Genomic DNA, 19,377 nt, shown 5'->3' with positions numbered 1-19,377 from the left:
TTTAAAGCAAATCTGCCTCATCTGAAAACACTACACCCAACCCTCTTCCATTTGAGGGGGATGTTAAGACTTATGTAAAGTGCTGCATCAGAGAGTAGAGTAGCAGTACAGTGGTTTGAGCTGCTCTCAGCTGCAGGTGTGTAAGCCTGCCTGTATCGAAAACACAACACACATTAGTATTTAAAATGAAGCGTTTAAAGATGCTTTCCCTTTGAATGATGGTGCAGTCCACCATGCATTTGAATGACTGCTGCATATCACTTCAGAATGACTAGAATCCTGCATCCGAGTGCCTCTCCCTAGGCACACAGCTTTCAGATGGTGAAACACATACTTGGTTATATGGGTTGGTGTAACAGTATAACTTTAGTACGTCCCCTCGCCCCGACACGGGCGCGAACCAGGGACCCTCTGCACACATCAACAACGGTCGCCCACGAAGCATCGTTACCCATTGCAGAGCAAGGTGCAACACTACTTCTAGGTTTCAGAGCAAGTGACGTAACTGATTGAAACGCTACTAGCGCGTACCCGCTAACTAGCTAGCCATTTCACATCCGTTACATTGGGACACAATGATCAGAGAACGGCAAACCACCGGTGCCAGTGCAAATAAAACATTCAATTAATATCTAACACATCCAAGGTTACTACAGCTTCACTCTCAGTCCATTATTCAATAGTTGATCATTTGAGGTTAAATCCAGCAGGCCTTTCGGTGCATACATTACAGGGAGTAAAACACTTGTTCACCTTACCATAGAACACATTACATGTGAGGGGACATGCAGAGAACAAGATCAGACAACACAACTCTACAAATCAACCTTTTACATCGGTTCAATTTAGCTCGCAGGAAGATTATGAAGACATTATCAGCTGTTCAGTCTACCTTTAGAAGATGCTGAGGGAATCCAACCCAAACAAAGCATATAGGTGTACTGCATATATGGGGTTTTCAGTAACATTTATTGATTAACCTTCCTATGACAACCCAACCACTGGCTAGTGAGGAATTGGGAGTTTCAGTCCCACAGGTAATCAGTTAGCATTATGGTGTAAATGCATACGGCCACCTGGAGTGTTGTTTGAAAAGGCATAAAGCCCAGGTTGGCGATTTACTGCCACCTGCAGTTATGGAATGTTTGCTTACTAGTATAATTCATTGGCTGATCCCTCCCGAAGTCCAAGATGGTATCACGTGATCCTTCCTTAACCAATAGGAAGTCCCACCCAGTTGACTACTTCAAAAATGGTTAAAGTCCTCAATGGCACTGCCCATGCTAAAATTGGCATTTGGGCACTAGTCCTCTATCTAGGATATCCCTACAGTGTAAATACTCCTGTATGCCATCTAACCAGAGAGAAAGGAAAATAAAATACTGAATCTGGGTTTTAAACAAGTTCATGAGATGAAAGAAATAGCAAAACACTTTAATACAAATGTAAGTCAATATTCACATGGATTAACAACAACAGACAGCAGCATTGAGGATTAAGGGGCTCAACATGCAAAAATCTTAATGTTATGGACAACGGAGTGAAAACCTAGTAATTCAACACCAAATAAAATAGTGTTGGTCATGGGGGAAATTGTATACAGACAACTGCTTTATTTTTCATCCTGATTGATTGCAAAGATTGGATTTTGTGTAGGTTTAGTGTAACTTGCTGGCTGAGTTTCACACATGTACAAAAGCAGACACACACACAGTCCACCAATAGTAACTCTGAATGAAGACACAGCACAACCATGTAGACATCCTTAACATGCAGAGTATAGTCCCGTATCACAGAGCTCTCGTTCCACATCCTCCAGTACCATATTGATCAAGCGCTACATTTGAAGCACACTTATATAAAGTATATTTCCAGAAAAACCCCAAGGTCCTCCATGCAGTCCTTTACAGAGATGGAGAGACCTGAAGAGCAATGTTGTTGTTTAGCATTAAACATTCTGCCTGGCACATTCCTCCCAACACATCACTCCCTTCCAGAGCAGCAGAAAGCTTTATCCATTATCCTCATTCATACCTCAGGGGCACAGCAGGATCTACAGCAAACAGAGAGAGAGCGAGAGAGAAGCAAAGCAACACTAGATTTACACCATACGGTTAACAATGTCCTCCAGGTAATGTTGGTTCCTCGTTAATACAGCTGACGCAGGGGCATTGGCCGATCTCTTCCAAGCCCGCTGATGTTCAGTGCGTGCCATTACCTTGTCAGGGTCCGTACTACCCAGCATGCCTCACAGAGGCAGCCTGGTGACACTTTCACGTTGCGGAGGAGCAGTGAGTCCGAGTGAGCGGGGGTGGAGGTGAGATTCAATGTGATGCGGCAGTACGCTGTCTGGCTGGTTGCTTGTTCTCTAGTGCCTGTACTGCAAACATAGAGACCCGGGAGGAAGAGGGGCTAGGGCGGACCCGTACCCCACACCCTTGTCGTTCCCCTTCCTCTGGAGGGGCGGGGCCAATCACTCACTTCCCCAGCCGCTGCTCACAGGAGGCGTAGCGCTGCAAGGCGCTGAATAAGTCCTCATAGGAGACGTCTACATGGGAGGGTAAGGAGCTGCAGGAGAGAGGGAGGATGTTAGAGAGAAACTACAGAGACACTTCTAGCCTACCTCAGATGGCAGTAGCTATGGGCAGTAGAATAAAATCTATGAATATAAAATAATGTTGGTAAAATAGATACCAAGCAATAAGTGATGAACAGAAATGTTACCATGTTACATTAGTTAAAAGGCGTACTCCAAATACAATTATGTAAAAAATCTCCTGTGATTCCCGAAAGCTGCTGCTTGAGTTAATGTCTAAAGCAGTTACAGCACTATATGGCCATCTAGTGTTTGATGGAGGTCAAGGCCCAAAATGTCCTTGCAAATCCCTGACAATGATAGGACTCTAGTGCCCAAAAGCCTGTTTATTAAGCATGGGCAGCGCCGTTGACTACTTCAAAATAGTGAAAGTCCTCAACTGGGTGGGACTTCCTATAGGTTAAGGAAGGTTCACATAATTCTATCCAGGTCATCAGAAGGGATCAGCTAATGATTTAAACTTGTGAGCAAACATTCCATAACTGTAGGTGGCAGCAAACACCCTTTCAGTTTGTTAACCAACTTTTTGGGCGGTAGGAAGCCTAGTGGTTAGAGCGTTGGGCCAGTAACCGAAAGGTTGCTAGATCAAATCCCCGAGCTGACAAGGTAAAAATCGATCGTTCTGCCCCTGAACAAGACCGTTAACTCACTGTTCCTAGGCTGTCATTGTAAATAAGAATTTGTTCTTAACTGACTTGCCTAGCTAAATAAAGGTTAAAAAAATAAATAAAACATGTAAAAAATGGAAATAGTAGAAGAAAATTGACAACTTCAAAATGGAGCCTGTGTGCTCACAAATGCCATAATGTGACAGATACAAAGAAGTGTCTTCTCTCATGTTGCAAATAAAGTATTTCTGGGAAAAATAAATGTTGCTTTGTAAAGACCCACATTCAATAATGTGGGCCAGTCTGACAACTTCACGACTGCCAAATAACGATACATTTATAGTCAGGTTTCCATTGACCCAGGTTTACTCGACAAAAGCAATGTCCAGTAAATATTAGGCAAATATTAGTCAATTATTGCATTCTATAGCCTACATGCTGGCTTTCGCAGGCTATAGGCCTACCTGATACATCAAACAGATAGGTGGGAGGGCATACAGGCTGTCACCAACTTATTAATACCCAATTTGCCTACATAGGAAACACTTCAACCACTACATTTTTATTCAACACTCGTTTTCTTCCGAAGTGATGCCATCACATCCAGCTATCTTTATCAACACAAGATAGTTAAATGGAAATGTAGCCTAGCATGCAATTGTCGATTTTCTATGATTTTTTTTTTTTTTTTTTTTTTAAATCACTGGACCAGTTAATGGAAACATAGCTAATGTCTAGAAATAGGATTTCTGCCATTTTTAGTGATGCATCATAATCTGTCAAGTCGCATCTTATGAAGGCTGAACTGCATAATTCCCCTCCGTTTCCATTAAAACAGCACTGCTATTTATACTGGATTCACAGCAGCGTTTTAAAAAGCCTTGTCAATCTGTCAAGACAGGAGACAAATTAGGCAGCAGGCAGGTTTACCAGTTAATCTGCACAGATAAGCACAACAGGCCCATATCAATTCTACTCAGGAGGCAAAGCAAAGGCATGCACACAAACTCTCCCTCTCTGTCACACACACACAGAGTGGTTATGAGGAATAAGAAAGGAACCTCATTGTTATTCGTGTCCAGCTCTTCAGAGCAGCGGCTATCCCAGCAGTCTTCTACACGAGTGAGGCAGCCTTATCGAACGTGTGCACACAGACAGACACTGTACAATACTCACATGAACTCTGTCAGTCTGATGTGCCAGGGCAGGAATCCCAGGGTGCTTTCTACTGGGCCGAACTTCAGAACCAGGTCTGGATCTGGTGTACTCTTCGACTCTGCACATACAGAGACAGCATGGAGAGAGATCAATGGAACAACCAATCACTGGAAATTTCAGAGTGCACCGTTTCGAGCATTTCAGAGGTTGGTTTGCATAAGGACTGTGGAAAAGATTAAGAAATAACCATCTGAAATGCCTTTTCTTTTTTGAGAGGGGGGTGTTAGAGCACTACAGCAGCAGCTTGCCAAGCCCCATAGACACTGACTGCTGAGGAACAGCTGCACTCACTGGCCCAGAGAAGTAAACACACAATAACTTCACTGTACACTACACTGGATGTGATTGGATTCGACTCAACTGCACTGAAGTGAACTCTGCTATCCTCTGTAGTTTATATTCTATCTGGAGACCATCTTTCTCATCAGTTTGTTCACATTTCTGCCTTCGGTCTCATCCATCACCTTCTACAAGAGTTATGATTTGTGAGTGCAAACGGATGTGTTCCACTAAAGTAATGGTGATGTGATTTACAGCTAGTGAGGGTGATCAGTCTTAGCCAGGGGCTAACGATGGGCAGAGCCGGGGCGGGCAGAGGGCTCAGGTCAAAAAACCCACATTGAGAGAGGAGCTCTGGCTCAGAGTGCTTCATCTTCTACATCTTTTGATCAAACACTGTTGGAGCTGCTCTAACAGGGGGCTCCTTGACCTTTACCCAATTTCTGTCCTCCATCCTTCCTGAGCTTCAAATAGAGTGAAATTGCTACTCTGAACATCATGCCAAAGGAGAGCTGGTGAGCTAAGCTTCACTGACTGTACTCCAGCTTGTAATTAATACCTTTATGATCAATAGAATGTCTATGGGTTTTATCCTGACGATTAAGCAATTAAATAAAGGTGTTGTCCCAGTCAACGAATAACAATACACTAAAGACCGGTAAGAACCAATGGCATGTCCTCCTGCTGATCTTGGGGCCTCCTCACCTCTGAGTAGGGAGTCCAACATAGTGACATTGATGTCTTTGGATGTCTTTTCCCTCTGCTCCACAGCTCTACACAGCTGCTGTGCTGCCTGCACGATCCTCAGCTTGCCGTCTTCTGGAGACAGCACCTTCAACACAGACTGACACGACAGCACTGTGGAAACAGAGGAATAGAGTCATAATGCGCCCCACAAACACACATACCGGTACTCAGGCACGCACACACACACACTAATCATAACAATCAATGGTAAACGTGTCAGGTGTCTGTTTGACTGAAGGTTAGTGGGTGGGAATGCCTGCTTTACAATCCTGCTGTTACGCTTTAATATATGGAATGCCGTTTGGGTATTTGGGTGTCAAAAACTATACACGTCAAATAACACTGTCAAATAAAACAATTATATGATAGAAAGTTGTGTGCTGAATTTGCACGAGCAAGCCACGCTCCACCACTACGATCCACTATGATTGTCTGCAAACAAGCACACACCGGCCACGAACGATGTGTTCACAATACCGCGTGGGTAATAAGGCATTATGTGTTCAACCGAATAGGAAAACGTTTGTGTGAACATTTGAAATAAGATCAGGATCAAAAATGCTTGCGAATATCTTTGATACAGATTTTATTAGCAACTTCTGCAGTAGCTAGCTAGCTTTAGCAGTCTACTCAGTACACACAAGTGGTTCCCCCACAACGTCCTCCTCAGAGTTAGACCCCAAAAAAGCCACGTTGTATTGTTTTTCCTCTGGAAGCGTGTTCAATACACATAGTAGGATGACTGATACAAATGTAGCTCAATTCAGATTCCCGCAATAAGAGCTACAACGCAAATGTTCTCTGGGTGTCACTGAGTAGACTGATGACCCATGTCATTGATCCACAAACCATAGGTAAGACTGTACAGTGTAATATGATTGTCAGTATGCACAATAAGCTGACTGGGCAGGTGATTTCCCTCAAAGTCCCTGATAAGAGCTACGGCGATAATATTTGTGTAAACTCTTCACAGTTGTGTTCTGTGGTTGTCACTGATTAGACTGATAACCCATGTCATTGATCCACAATCCATAGGTAAGGCTGTATAGTGAAATAAGTATGCCCCCAATGCAAACTACCTGCCCTCCAGGACACCTACAGCACCCGATGTCACAGGAAGGCAAAAAAGATTATCAAGGACAACAACCACTCGAGCCACTGCCTGTTCACCCCGCTAGTATCCAGAAGGTGAGGTCAGAACAGGTGCATCAAAGCTGGGACCGAGAGACTGAAAAACAGCTTCTATCTCAAGGCAATCAGACTGTTAAACAATCATCACTAGCACAGAGAGGCCGTTGCCTATATACAGACTTGAAATCATTGCCCACTTTAATAAATGGAACACTAGTCACTTTAATAATGCCACTTTAATAATGTTTACATATCTTGCATTACTCATCTAATATGTATATACTGTATTCTATACTATCTATTGCATCTTAGCCTATACGCACTGACATTGCTCATCCATATATTTATATATTCTTATTCCATCCCTTTACTTAGATGTGTGTATTAGGTATTTGTTGTGGAATTGTTAGATATTACTTATTAGATATTGCTGCACGGTTGGAACTAGAAGCACAAGCACTCGCAATAAACATCTCCTAACCGTGTCTATGTGACCAATAAAATTTGATTTGATTTTAAAGTCTAATACATCGAGTGTGATTTAAACATATTTTTGTCAAATTAACAAATAGCCTTTGTTAAATTTATATAACATTTCAACCTTGTTTAGCATGATTTATTAAATTATGGCACAATTCCACTATTTGTATTCATTTGCATCACTGTCAATTACAGACTTATTTTGAAGGCAAACCACAAAATTCCACTATTGTGGCTAATCCTTATTGTGTGTCTAGCTTCACATTGGCGGGTCCGACCACCGTTAATCAAATAACATGCTGACCTCACTGCACGCGGCGCAAAATAAATTTACACATACATGTTATTCAATCATTAAATCCACAATGCTGTCTGCGTAGCCAGGTGCTAAAATAGAACTTGGTTCCATTTGTGACGTTTGATGAGCTGTAAGTCCTGCCTTTCCCATCTCCTCATTGGTTTTTAGGAGCATATACCCATGTGGGTGAATGAAGGATGAACTGAGGTCCACAATCCAGTCGGTAGTGGTAATGCACCTTAAAGTTGGTTGGCAACCGACGTTGTGGCAGATGAATCAGAATTAGTTGGGTAACATAGATAATTAAGATGTTTTATTTGCATAATATGCTTATGTGAGATACTTGTCATTAGAATGTATCCTTTTGGACTATAGTGTTGGCAGTTGTACTTTTCCCTCAGCTAGGGCTCAGTCACTTGGGGCCCAGAGAGGGGAGAGGTCAGGCTTGTCTTTCACATGTCCCTGGTGCTATGCAGAATATCAGAAAGGGAAGAGGACAGAACGGAACATTGTCTTCATATGTGAATGTGTCTTTACCTATTTTTAAACCATGTGAAGGGATGGCGTGATTAATGGGGAACCAATTACTTGTCTCCACAATGTCTGTGTGCCAGTCACTCCCTCCTTTTCCCATTGGGGGGAGGTGTATGGCAGTGTCTGGAAACATTGTATGTCCTCTCTGATCTTACACTTATCCTGGGATAGTGTATGACCTAGAGGCTCGCTCCCCTCAGTGAGCTTGTCCAGGAGTGGGGTCAAGAGGGGGTTTACTTGAGATGGGAGTATCTAGAGTCAATAATTGATATATGCCATTGGATGAGTTGGTGTTTTTGAAGTAACAGCAACGAGATTAGAACCTCGTCTGAGGGACCAAACTCAACGATAATTAATAGCGAATGTTATCTGGCTATGGGATAGTCCTTTCTCAAGAAAAAGTATTTCTTTGTGAACAGTTCCTAAGATCTGTGATTCGTCATGTAAGTTGAGAGTGGTGTATCTTGGCTATAAAAGATCCTTGTAATTTTCTGTAGTCTCTTCTCAACGGTTCATTAGAAATAGTGAATTGTTGAAAGTCAAATGCTATTGCAAAGCTTATTATTAAAGAAGTAGTTTAACTATAACTCTGACTGGTGTGTAGTTTGTAACTCTCCTCATTTGGTAAAGCAGAAATATGCCACCACAACGTATAAAGTCCAAAGAAGAAGAAGCCTGAAGGAGGAGAGATTACTAGAAACGAACTCGGTTTACCCTTTGATCTGTGGATTAATTGTTGGAGTTTAATTGTTGGAGTAGAGGACCTTGTGCATTTCAGGTAAAATAACAACTCAATGTTTTTATCCCAGTACAAATTAGCTAGCAACAGCAATTGCCATAAATGTTTAATGCTTTTCGACATGTCTCCAAATTAATATAGCCTTTTCAGAGTTCGTTTTGATATTTCAACCTGCGTGTCTTGATCGCATCTGGAGTGGATGGACAAAAATCAACATGCGCGAGCGGTCTGGTCAGCATGTAAGAACTGTCTTATATATTATGGGTATTTTAGATGACACCTAGCCTAGATAGTTAGCTAGCTAACAATAGCTACTGAAACAGATTGTCATTTTGTTATGTTTTTGGGAAAGAACATTGTTTGCATCCATCAGCTAGCTAGCTTTTTTTATGACCAGCACTGTCCAGCGCTTGGGGAAGTGTGTCTGCGCACGTATGGCAGCAGAAGGTGCGCGAGACAACTTTACCAGCATCATACGATACGTAACGGGTGAATCGTTGTGACATATGAAATACGAGTGACAGTGTAATCAATGTGTCATAACTATGTAAAAAAATGTATGAATGTGCTACATTATTACGCGACGTGCAGTCATATTCAGATCCTGATTGGTCAACAAGCTTATTTGATGCGTTAAAGTGTAATTTGATGTGTATCTTTCTTGACACGCAAAGACCCAAACGGCGTTCCATATTAATATTACATTTATAGGTTACAAAACAAATGAATAACAAGAGAACATAGAGATCCTATAATTTGTAAGTTATACAAGTGAATTATAGGTTCTATGAAAGGGAAAAACAAGAATTCCTTGAAGAGAATTATTCTGGGTTGTGTTCCTTTACTACTCTATATGGTCTGTGTGTGTGTGAGACCGTGTGTCATAACAGATTGACTTGCTCAGGGGATAATGGTGTAGTTGCCAACCGCAGACGCTAGTAAGACTACACAATAGAATAGATCTTAATCAGTCAATACAGGCTGGCTGCAGTGCACATGCTCTTCAATAAACAAATGCCACAGATGATGATGCAATCATGCTTTCAAGCCTGGTGTATTGGAATAATATTCATAATCCGTTTCAAACTTCATTCAATAAGTGATGATGAATTGTGAATATTACTCCAGATTGCCTTGCAATCTAAATTGCCCTAAAGGGTTTCATATATTATTTAGTATCCAATAGAATTGAATTGATTATTCATACTACACATGGCAGAATTCTGAATGCCTCTTCTCTTCTGGTTTAACCCGATTATGGCATACTACAGGAGTAAGGACGGAGAATAGCAGAGAAACCACAGGGCATGTCCCATTGTTCCAGATGTTGAGAGGCCGTATGTATCAAGCGTCGAGTAGGTGTAGGAGTGCTGATTTAAGATCAGTTTAGTGCAGTGTTTCTTAATCCTGGTCCCGGGGACCGAAAGGGGTGCACATTTTAGTTTTTGCCGTGGCACTTGGGGCTCTAAATTAATTTGTTTTATTGGTAGCACTGGTGCTCCTCATTTTGAAAAGTTAGGAGCACCACATAAAATTTAAGCGCACCAGAAAAATAGATTATTAAATTGATGGATATAGCTTATATAAGGCCTATATGAATCCTACTTACATTTGAAGCACATCTCCTGATAAAGGAAGATCTGCTCAGTTGATTCAGAACATTCCCTTGAACAAACATTCTGATCTACACCACCACTGGTAGCAACCTGTATTAGAGTTAACGTTTGGCATTTAGTTCGCGATTAGCATTATGCCAGCTTCCATAGACTAGGATTGTATGTGTGTAATTATTGATTTAGACGCTTTAGACCAGCACTCCTAATCTGAGATGCATACAGCCCCTGGTGTTCAGTGTTCAAGTGTCTCACCTTGTTGGTCCTGTTTGTCAGTGCCATTGTTAAGGAACTCCACAGAGAGCTGCTTGGAGCCTTCTAGATCTAGGAGCTCCTGCTGCTGCTTCAGGATCTCATCCATCAGCCTTGAGTTGTTCCTCCTGAAGACACCTGGGAACCAAAAGGGTCATGGCTAGAAGGGATCCATCTTTAGTCAAATTAATGTCAGATTTTATTTTTTGTAGCAGGTTAGGAGAACTTATGCAGCAGTTTAGGAGAATTAACATAGCAGGTTAGGATAATTAGGTTAAGGTTAGGGAAAGGGCTAGCTAAAATAAATAAAATAAAATCTACTTTTGACATTAATTTCCCAAAAGCTGGATCCCTTCTAGCCATGACCAACCAAAATGGATATGTTATCTGTTGGGGGGAGGGGGGAGTTTCAACCTCTCACTGGGGGTTAGGAACATTGGGCACATCCGAACTTAACTGAAAGACGAAAAAACAAGGAGATTTGCAACCTTTCAAAACTGATACCTAAAATTAACAAAATATTATAAGAAGTCTCGTAATTAGGGGGGAATAATGCATCATATGCCAGATTTGGCTGTGAGAGACTGATGACACAAGTCAGCAGACATTGAGGAACCACACCACTCAAGAAGGCGTAAACAATATTTTCAAACAACTAGCATGACCCAGTAAGAGTGGCTGTGGTAAATTTTATTTTACTAGGCAAGTCAGTTAAGAACAAATTCTTATTTACCATGACGACCTACCCCGGCCAAACCCGGACGACGCTGGGCCAATTGAGCGCCGCCCTATGGGACTCCCAATCACAGCCGGATGTGATTCTGCCTGGATTCGAACCAGGGACTGTAGTGACACCTCTTGCACTGAGATGCAGTGCCTTAGACCGCTGCGCCACTCGGGAAGCAAGAACAGAAATACTGTGTGTGTATAACCTTCAGTTAAGCCAATTCCCTCTAGGCTCAGAGAATAGGTGAAAAAGCCACAGGGCAAATCTTGAAAGCCTATTGAGAGTCGGGACTCCACCAGTTGAAATCATATTCTATAATCTAGCTATACAACATTGTTAGAGTTGATAGAAAATAAACTATTACACTCCAGCGGTTTCTCTAATGACAAGACATGCCATTTGGGAACGAGGGCAGAGCCCAAAGACAATTTATAAACTGGGTGGTTGGAGCCCTGAATGCTGATTGGCCGACAACCGTTGTAGATCAGACCATATACAACAGCATGACAAAACGTTTTTTTTTACTGGTAATTACAAAACATTCAATTGTACTGCTGTAATTACGTGGCTAACCTGTTTATAATAGCATTAGGCACCTGAGGCCTAAGCAGATATGGCACAAATTATGGAAGAAGACTGGGTAAAGCTATTTGACTATCAGAATTGATAATAGATAGCTAGGTAACAGTTATCCAAGGCAACTAACAACGTACCATGAATAGGAAAGTTCAACAATCGCTGATTACAAGCAAATCAAAATATGGCTGGCTGGCAAGGGTCTGCACTGCAGCGCACGTGACTGTCTGGTGGTGCGGTATTTAGCAACACTTCCTGGTGTCAATTATTATAAATAAAATAACGAAGAAATGAAATAATCTTACCGTAATTATCGTACACACTGACATAAGATATGCCGACTGCCATGCACCACACCACAAGGTTGGCTATATCTGTGTACCGTGGCTCCTCTTCCGCTATCAATAAGCCGATATGGTCAGGCAGCTTCTCCAGAGATTTCCCATCCGCCCCCCAGCGATACCGACGACCAACGCGTTTACCGGGTGCTGGGACAATATTTTTTTGGTTAGGAAACGAGAGAGCTATCGGCACAATAAGCGCCGTTAAGGCTCGTGACCACAGTTGCCCATTCCAATTCCGAAGACGGAGTCGGAACCAAGTGATAAGCGTTCTATGAATGTGAAGAAGGACATGCAGAACCTGCCACACGAACTCGTACACTATTGCCATTATGCCGCCCTCCTCGACAAAATCTCGAAATTGAATAATTATCAGGTATCTACCGAGCTCTGCATTTCAAGTCTAGATATGGATACACACTAATCTACTCCTGTGAGTCATTTAGCGTACTGCCAACGCCTCAGTTTACACGGCTGCCATCTTCATCTAACCTTTACCCTCTGAACCCGAAGGATACACGTAGCTCACTGATTGGACGATTCAGCAAATATGAAATCACGCGAGATCTACGTAGGGTTGTTTTTTTCTTCTATTTAATGAAACAGGCAAGGGAGCAGGTCTCTATCCCTCGACCTTCTAGCCCGAAGTCCAGCGCGCTATCGACTGTCCTGCAAAAGCATCCTCAAGCGGCAGAGTCGATATCCGCGCTTATAAACCCAGGTACGTTACAGTATATTAACGATCACACAAATTAATGTGCATCCCGCCACCTATTATGCGGGATGGAAACAGGATTCCCTCCAAAAAAACTGAACAAATTACAAAAAAAATACAATAAATCAAACAACCTTTCTGTTAAAAAAATTAAACAGATCTGATCCCTATGTAATCGGTGTGAAATGGCTAGTTAGGTAGCCAGGTGCGGCTTATAGCGTTTCAATCAATGACGTCACTCGCTCTGAGACCTTGAAGTAGTTGTTTCCCTTGCTCTGCAAGGGCAGCGGCTTTTATGGAGCGATAGGTAATGATGTTTTGTGGGAGGCAGTTGTTGATGTGTGCAGAGGGTCCCTGTTTCGGGGCGAGGAGAGGGACGGAAGCTAAATCTGTTACACCTACACAGGCTCAAGGCGAATCTGGTAGGGTGGGTCTTCTGGCGCCAGTAGCCCTTGCAAGTCTTCAGATGTAAAATCCTTAAATCCCCAAAACTTTTCTGCTGCAGCCACAATAATGTCCAGTTTCATAGACTTCTTTGAGACTTGTGCTCTACAGTTTATAAATGTGTTAATGAACACAACAAAATCCACATTTTTAACACACGGTATCTTTTGTCTGGCAGCAAACATTTACTATAGGCTGTGGTGTATCCACTACCATATATTCACTAGCATCACTAGTCACTCAATGATTTTAATCGCCTCTGCATAGGAGATTTGATTGACCGCTCTAGCTTTTGCCACCTCAATCTCCTTCACCCTTAAAGGGCACTCCAGTAACTCAGGATCATGATCCCCACCACAATTGCAACACTGTCATCCTTCTACACACATTTATTTCAGTATACTGTTTTGTCTGCACACACTTGAAACATGGCCAAATCCTTTACAATTCTAACACTGCAGTGGTTTGGAGACGAAAGCTCTTACAGCCTATCTTACGTAACCAAGCTTCACATGCATAGGTATTTGCTCTTTATCAAAAAACAACAGGACCGACAGACTTTCTTCATTTTCCCCCATTCACCCAGTGGGTCAGACGCAGGGCACCAACCACACCAGGAATGATCTTTGTCGCCCCTGAGATGACTCCTTTGACGGGTGCTCTACTCAAATCCAAAACACAACACTTCTGTTGTCCGGATTCTCTTGAGGCCCACTGCAATCTTCCCCTGTTCTTCAGAAATACAATTAATAAGACCACTCCTGGTCACTCTGACAGACTCCACTTTTCCAAGCACATGCTTCACAATCTTCGACACCTCAAATGGGTTTGCCACATATGCATCCTTACTCAACAAACGTATCCCAATAAGAAGAGATTCATTATCATTCACACACGTATTATCCACTGCAATTTTAGAAAATGTCATTTTTGTTCCAGTTTTTGATACTACTGTTGTCCATTCAGAACATTCGTCTTCACCAAATTTGCTTGACGCGCTACTGGATTCGAACTCAGCATCCACTTCCGCCATCTTCCCACTTCCCGTCCGCCCGTCCCCTCAAACGCATGCCGAGATACTCTGGTTGTTCTTTTTGTCAGAACCTAGAGGTGTCCACTAGTTACCACATCCACAATTTCACATTTGGCTATATTGTAAACATTCATTATTAACAAACATGAAAACAAAACATTTGCTGTTTGTGTTTAATTTAAGGTTAGAGTTAGGAATAAGACTAGCAGTGTGGTTAAAGTTAGGCTTAAGGTTAGGGTTAGGTTTAAAATCCCATTTTTAAGATAAATTGTAGAAATATGTGGGGTTTATTACTTTATGGCTGTAGTAACTAGTGACGACAGAACCTAGAGGTAAAGTGCAGGCAGGTCGTCATTAGTTACCACAGCCACAAAGTCACAAACCTTGCCATTTCAACTACTTCAGGAACAGCAGAGAGAGCACCTCCCTATCCAAATCGACGGGACAGTAGTGGAGGAGGTGGAAAGTTTTAAGTTCCTCGGCGTACACATCACGGACAAACTGAAATGGTCCACCCACACAGACATCGTGGTGAAGAATCTTCAACCTCAGGAGGCTGAAGAAATTTGGCTTGTCACCAAAAACACTCACACAACTTTTACAGATGCACAATCGAGAGCATCCTGTCGGGCTGTATCACCACCTGGTACGGCAACTGCTCCGTCCACAACTGTAAGGCTCTCCAGAGGGTAGTGAGGTCTGCACAACGCATCACCGGCGGCTAACTACCTGCCCTCCAGGACACCTACACCACCCGATGTCACAGGAAGGCCAAAAAGATCATCAAGGACAACAACCACCCGAGCCACTGCCTGTTCACCCCGCTATCATCCAGAACGCGAGGTCAGTACAGGTGCATCAAAGCTGGGACCGAGAGACTGAAAAACAGCTTCTATCTCAAGGCCATCAGACTGTTAAACAGCCATCACCAACATTGAGTGGATGCTGCCAACATACTGACTCAAATCTCTAGCCACTTTAATAATAAAAAATTGGATGTAATAAATGTATCACTAGTCACTTTAAACAATGCCACTTTATATAATGTTCACATACCCTACATTACTCATCTCATATGTATATACTGTACTCTATACCATCTACTGCATCTTGCCTATGCTGTTCAGCCATCGCTCATCCATATATTTATATGTACATATTCTTATTCATTCCTTTACACTTGTGTGTGTATAAGGTAGTTGTTGTGAAATTGTTAGATTACTTGTTAGATATTACTGCACGGTCGGAACTAGAAGCACAAGCATTTTGCTACACTCGCATTAACATCTGCTAACCATGTGTATGTGATGAATAAAATTCAGCAATACAGAACAATAAACTCAGCAATATAGTGATCAATATCAATGTAGTACTAAAAAATAAGGTAGAACAAAAATACACGTGTAATACAAATAAGAAATAAGAAGAATACGAGATGGTAAGAAGCTTTAAACAGGGTCAGTTCCCAATACCAAATGTACAGTGTGCAGGGATACTATACTGTAGTGATAGAGGTAAATATGTATAGACCTTACCCGTAACCTTAACTTCAAATGAAGATCTAAAAGCACATTTTAGATTTTATACATTTTTACGATATAGACCATTTTGACTTTGTGGCTGTGGTAACTAGTGGAAACCGTGCAGGTCAAGCACCCTAGAAGTGCAAGTCATTAGTTATCTGTAGCTAGTATTTATTTATTTGTCTATTGTTTTTGCAAAGTGTGCATAACACTTTTTTACAGTATCAACTAAGATGCCACTAAATTCAGAACAAAACAAACACACACAAAAGTAATTACGTGGCTTATCCTATAGCAGATTATTTGCATCTGTTTGTGCCAAGTAAATGAAAACTGTAATGATATACTTGTTTATTTATTATTATGTTATTATACATTAGGTATTTAAGGTATATTCTACATAAACCTATTTACCAATGTATATTGCAATGGCTGTTTGTTAATACAGTAGTTCAATGTTTTTCTATAGACTACACAGCTAAAGGTAACTTCCTTAGTATTAATTGCCAAACTACAGTAAAATGTTAAAACATTCAAAATACCCAGTATGTTCAGCTAAACATGAAATTCCCCCGCTACATTTATTTTCTCCATCTACGAATCATAGTCATAATACTCCTCAGTGTCTGTCTGCTCCACTTGGTCCTCAGGTGCGGTTTCCATGAAGTACTCCTCACATCTGTCCTGGGCCATCAGGTACGCTCTCCAGCTGTCCCCCGGCGCACTCACATGCTCGTTACACAGCTCTTTAGGGATCTCCACCCTCCTGGCCAGCAGGGTCCTCTTGACCCCCAGGAGCTCACAGCTGCAGTTCCAGGGGTTCCCGTCTAGGTAGACGGTCCTCAGCCGGGGAAGCAGGTCCAGGGTGATCTGGGGGAGGGAGGTCAGCTTGTTTCTCCTCAAGTTCAACACCTGCAGGCGCTTCAGGGATCTCAGCTCCTGCTCCTGGACGGCCTCGATGCGGTTCCCTTTCAAGTCCAGGCGGATCAGACTCTCTGGAAGCCTGCCAGAGAGACATGTTAACAGAACAGTGCACAGTTGTGTCTGCTCTTACCAAAAGGCCAAAGGAGTCACATGGATCTACAGTTAAGATGTGTTTATCTATCATCTTGTGGTTTTATACTCAAATATGTTTAACCAAAGACCTACAATGTGGTTAGGCCACTATTCTACCGATGTATTGTACAAAGATTATTGTACAAATGAGTAATACTCAATTGAATGTACAACACATCTATAATGTATTTCATGAATTCATAAATATGATCCCAAATGTTAGTCTACAACATGCTAATAAAGCACCATATCAAGGGATGAAATACATACCCGTCTGGAATAGAGGAGAGGAGGTTCTGTTCCAGAGCCAGGTTGGTTATGTGAACGCTGTTCCTCAGAGCATTAGCTTCAAAGTTCCAGATTGTGTTATTCTCTAGGAAGAGATGCTTCAGCTGTTTCATTCCAGACAGGTGCTGGAAGGTGACTTCCTGGATGGAGTTCTGTCTGCAGTCCAGTCTTTCCAGTTTGGGGCTCAGTCTACTGGGCAGCACCCTCAGGTGGTTTCCTGGCAGTTCCAGCACTGTGAGGTTGGGCAAGCGAAGGCCACCGTCCACAGAAACCAACCTATTGTAGGACGCAGACAGAGACGTGAGGTTGCGGAGTTGGCCCATCTCGCGGTTTCTCAGTGCTCGTATTTGGTTCCTGTCCAAGTTCAGGTAGGACAGGGCGTGAGGGAGATCGAGTGGGACTCTTGATAGGAGGTTCCCTGGTAAACGCAGTGTCGTCAAGGACTGTAGTGGTGTGAAAAAGGATGAGGGAAAACAGGGGATCTTGTTGTTCCCCAAGCTCAACAGATTCAGTTGGGGGAGTCTCAGAGCACCTTGCACTGTCTCAATTTGATTTCCATCCAGGTAAAGGCACTCCAACTTCTCCAGGGTGGAGAGGGTGTTGGAACGCAGGTTGGTGATCTGGTTATTCTGAAGATCAAGCAGACGTAGTTTCTTCAGCCCCTCAAAGACAGACTCCTGGAGGCCTGTGATCCTGTTGTGGCCCACGTTGAGGGTCTCCAGGCTGGGTGGGAGACCACGGGGGATCTGATGCAGTTTATTCTTCTGTAGATCCAGGCTTCTTAGTAGCCCCTGAGCCCTGAGAGCATTGGCCTCCACCACCTCCACTCCACAGGATGAAATGATCACTTCCTCCAGCTCTGTCAGGCCAGATATGTCTCTACCCTGGAAAAGACAAACATATCAGGAGAAGATATGAACTAATGTGCACCATTATACAAACAATATGCTATTAATCAGAAGTAAATCATCCCTCAGTGTGTTTAAATCAAACTGATTTCTAAGGATTAATTACAAGATTGCTAAAATGAAAGGTCTGAAAATGGTTTGATAGTGAATCTATTGTTACCAATGTCACTGATTCTCAATGGTTATTATCAAATTAGCAATTCCACTCTTACCTTTAGTTGCTTGATGTGGTTGTATCCCAGGTTTAGTTTCCTCACATCTTTAGTGATTCCAGTGGGAAAAGACTGCAACCTGAAACACTGCACTGACTTTGCACTATCACACACACACTTCTTTGGACAAACATTGCTACAGATGCACACGAGAGTATGCAATGTAATACTTGCCAGCAAGATCATGAGAAACCGCATCATGAACACCCAGCCTAGTTGGGCATCTCAGTAAAAAAGAACAGCACTCCCTCTTGCTCTGGGGTTTAAATACCTCAGCAAGGATTATGTGGGAGAGAGTAGGTGCTCTGTTTCATTTGGAACAATGGCAGAGATGTTTATCTTGGTTAAAAAACAACATTTGACACCGACAAGGAACTGACACAAACAGTAATAGATAGCCCTTCTGTTTGCGGACGTGAGAAACTTGCTGATAAACCATTTACAACCCATTCAGTTAAACAAAAACTATTTCCTCCTCTGTCTATTTGAATACTCTGTCTGCCACTGTCTTGAAGGAGTTGCCATATATTTGCATGTTATGTTTTAAGATATGTTAGATGAACTACCTTAACCCTGATTACTGCATGCACGTGTGACTAAGTCGCTTTGGATAAAAGCGTTGGCTAAATGGCATATATTATTAGTAACATTTAATACAGATTAATGAACAACGACCACTTGTCTTTTAACTGAACGATTGCCTTCTGTAGTGCCACCCAGGGAATGTATATTTCTCTCTCATGAACATTAAATAAATAAAATATTTGTCTGATTATTCCAACAATGGTGTGAGATAAGAGGTTAGCAAATACAATTAAAAGTAATTTATTTAATGCAAAAAGTAGCTATGTAAAATATGTAATACTGTCTGCATAGCCACTCACACCATGCCTACAATGACATAAGAAATGTTTACACTCTCCAACAAGATATTTTAGACACAGGGAGTGGCCAACAAAAACAAGTGTAAAAAGCAAAGCATTTAACTGCAATTGTTAACGACAAAGGTACAATAATATGTGCTACTGTCTGCCAGTATAAGGAGTGGCAGGAAACTGC

The 19,377-nt window shown here is 42.2% G+C and overlaps 2 protein-coding genes across 2 annotated transcripts; both read right to left on the bottom strand.

The window, feature by feature from the left end:
- Positions 1-1,413: 1,413 nt before the first annotated feature.
- nus1 (NUS1 dehydrodolichyl diphosphate synthase subunit) lies at positions 1,414-12,659 on the bottom strand. Its single transcript, XM_038968471.1, has 5 exons — positions 12,104-12,659; positions 10,499-10,633; positions 5,407-5,559; positions 4,381-4,480; positions 1,414-2,568 (listed from the first exon to the last, which is right to left on the bottom strand). Exons 1-5 carry the CDS (start codon positions 12,468-12,470, stop codon positions 2,478-2,480), a joined length of 846 nt encoding a protein of 281 aa, XP_038824399.1. The 5' UTR covers positions 12,471-12,659; the 3' UTR covers positions 1,414-2,477.
- Positions 12,660-16,448: 3,789 nt separating this feature from the next.
- LOC120023997 (nephrocan-like) lies at positions 16,449-19,207 on the bottom strand. The gene is made up of 4 exons (XM_038968087.1): positions 19,203-19,207; positions 18,319-18,454; positions 17,181-18,082; positions 16,449-16,857 (listed from the first exon to the last, which is right to left on the bottom strand). Exons 1-4 carry the CDS (start codon positions 19,205-19,207, stop codon positions 16,449-16,451), a joined length of 1,452 nt encoding a protein of 483 aa, XP_038824015.1.
- Positions 19,208-19,377: the final 170 nt, after the last annotated feature.

The sequence above is a fragment of the Salvelinus namaycush genome, chromosome 29 (assembly GCF_016432855.1).
Source record: "Salvelinus namaycush isolate Seneca chromosome 29, SaNama_1.0, whole genome shotgun sequence".
NCBI classification, from domain to species: Eukaryota; Metazoa; Chordata; class Actinopteri; order Salmoniformes; family Salmonidae; genus Salvelinus; species Salvelinus namaycush.
The sequence above is the reverse complement of the archived record's forward strand: the minus strand, read 5'-3'. Positions and strand labels throughout refer to the sequence as shown.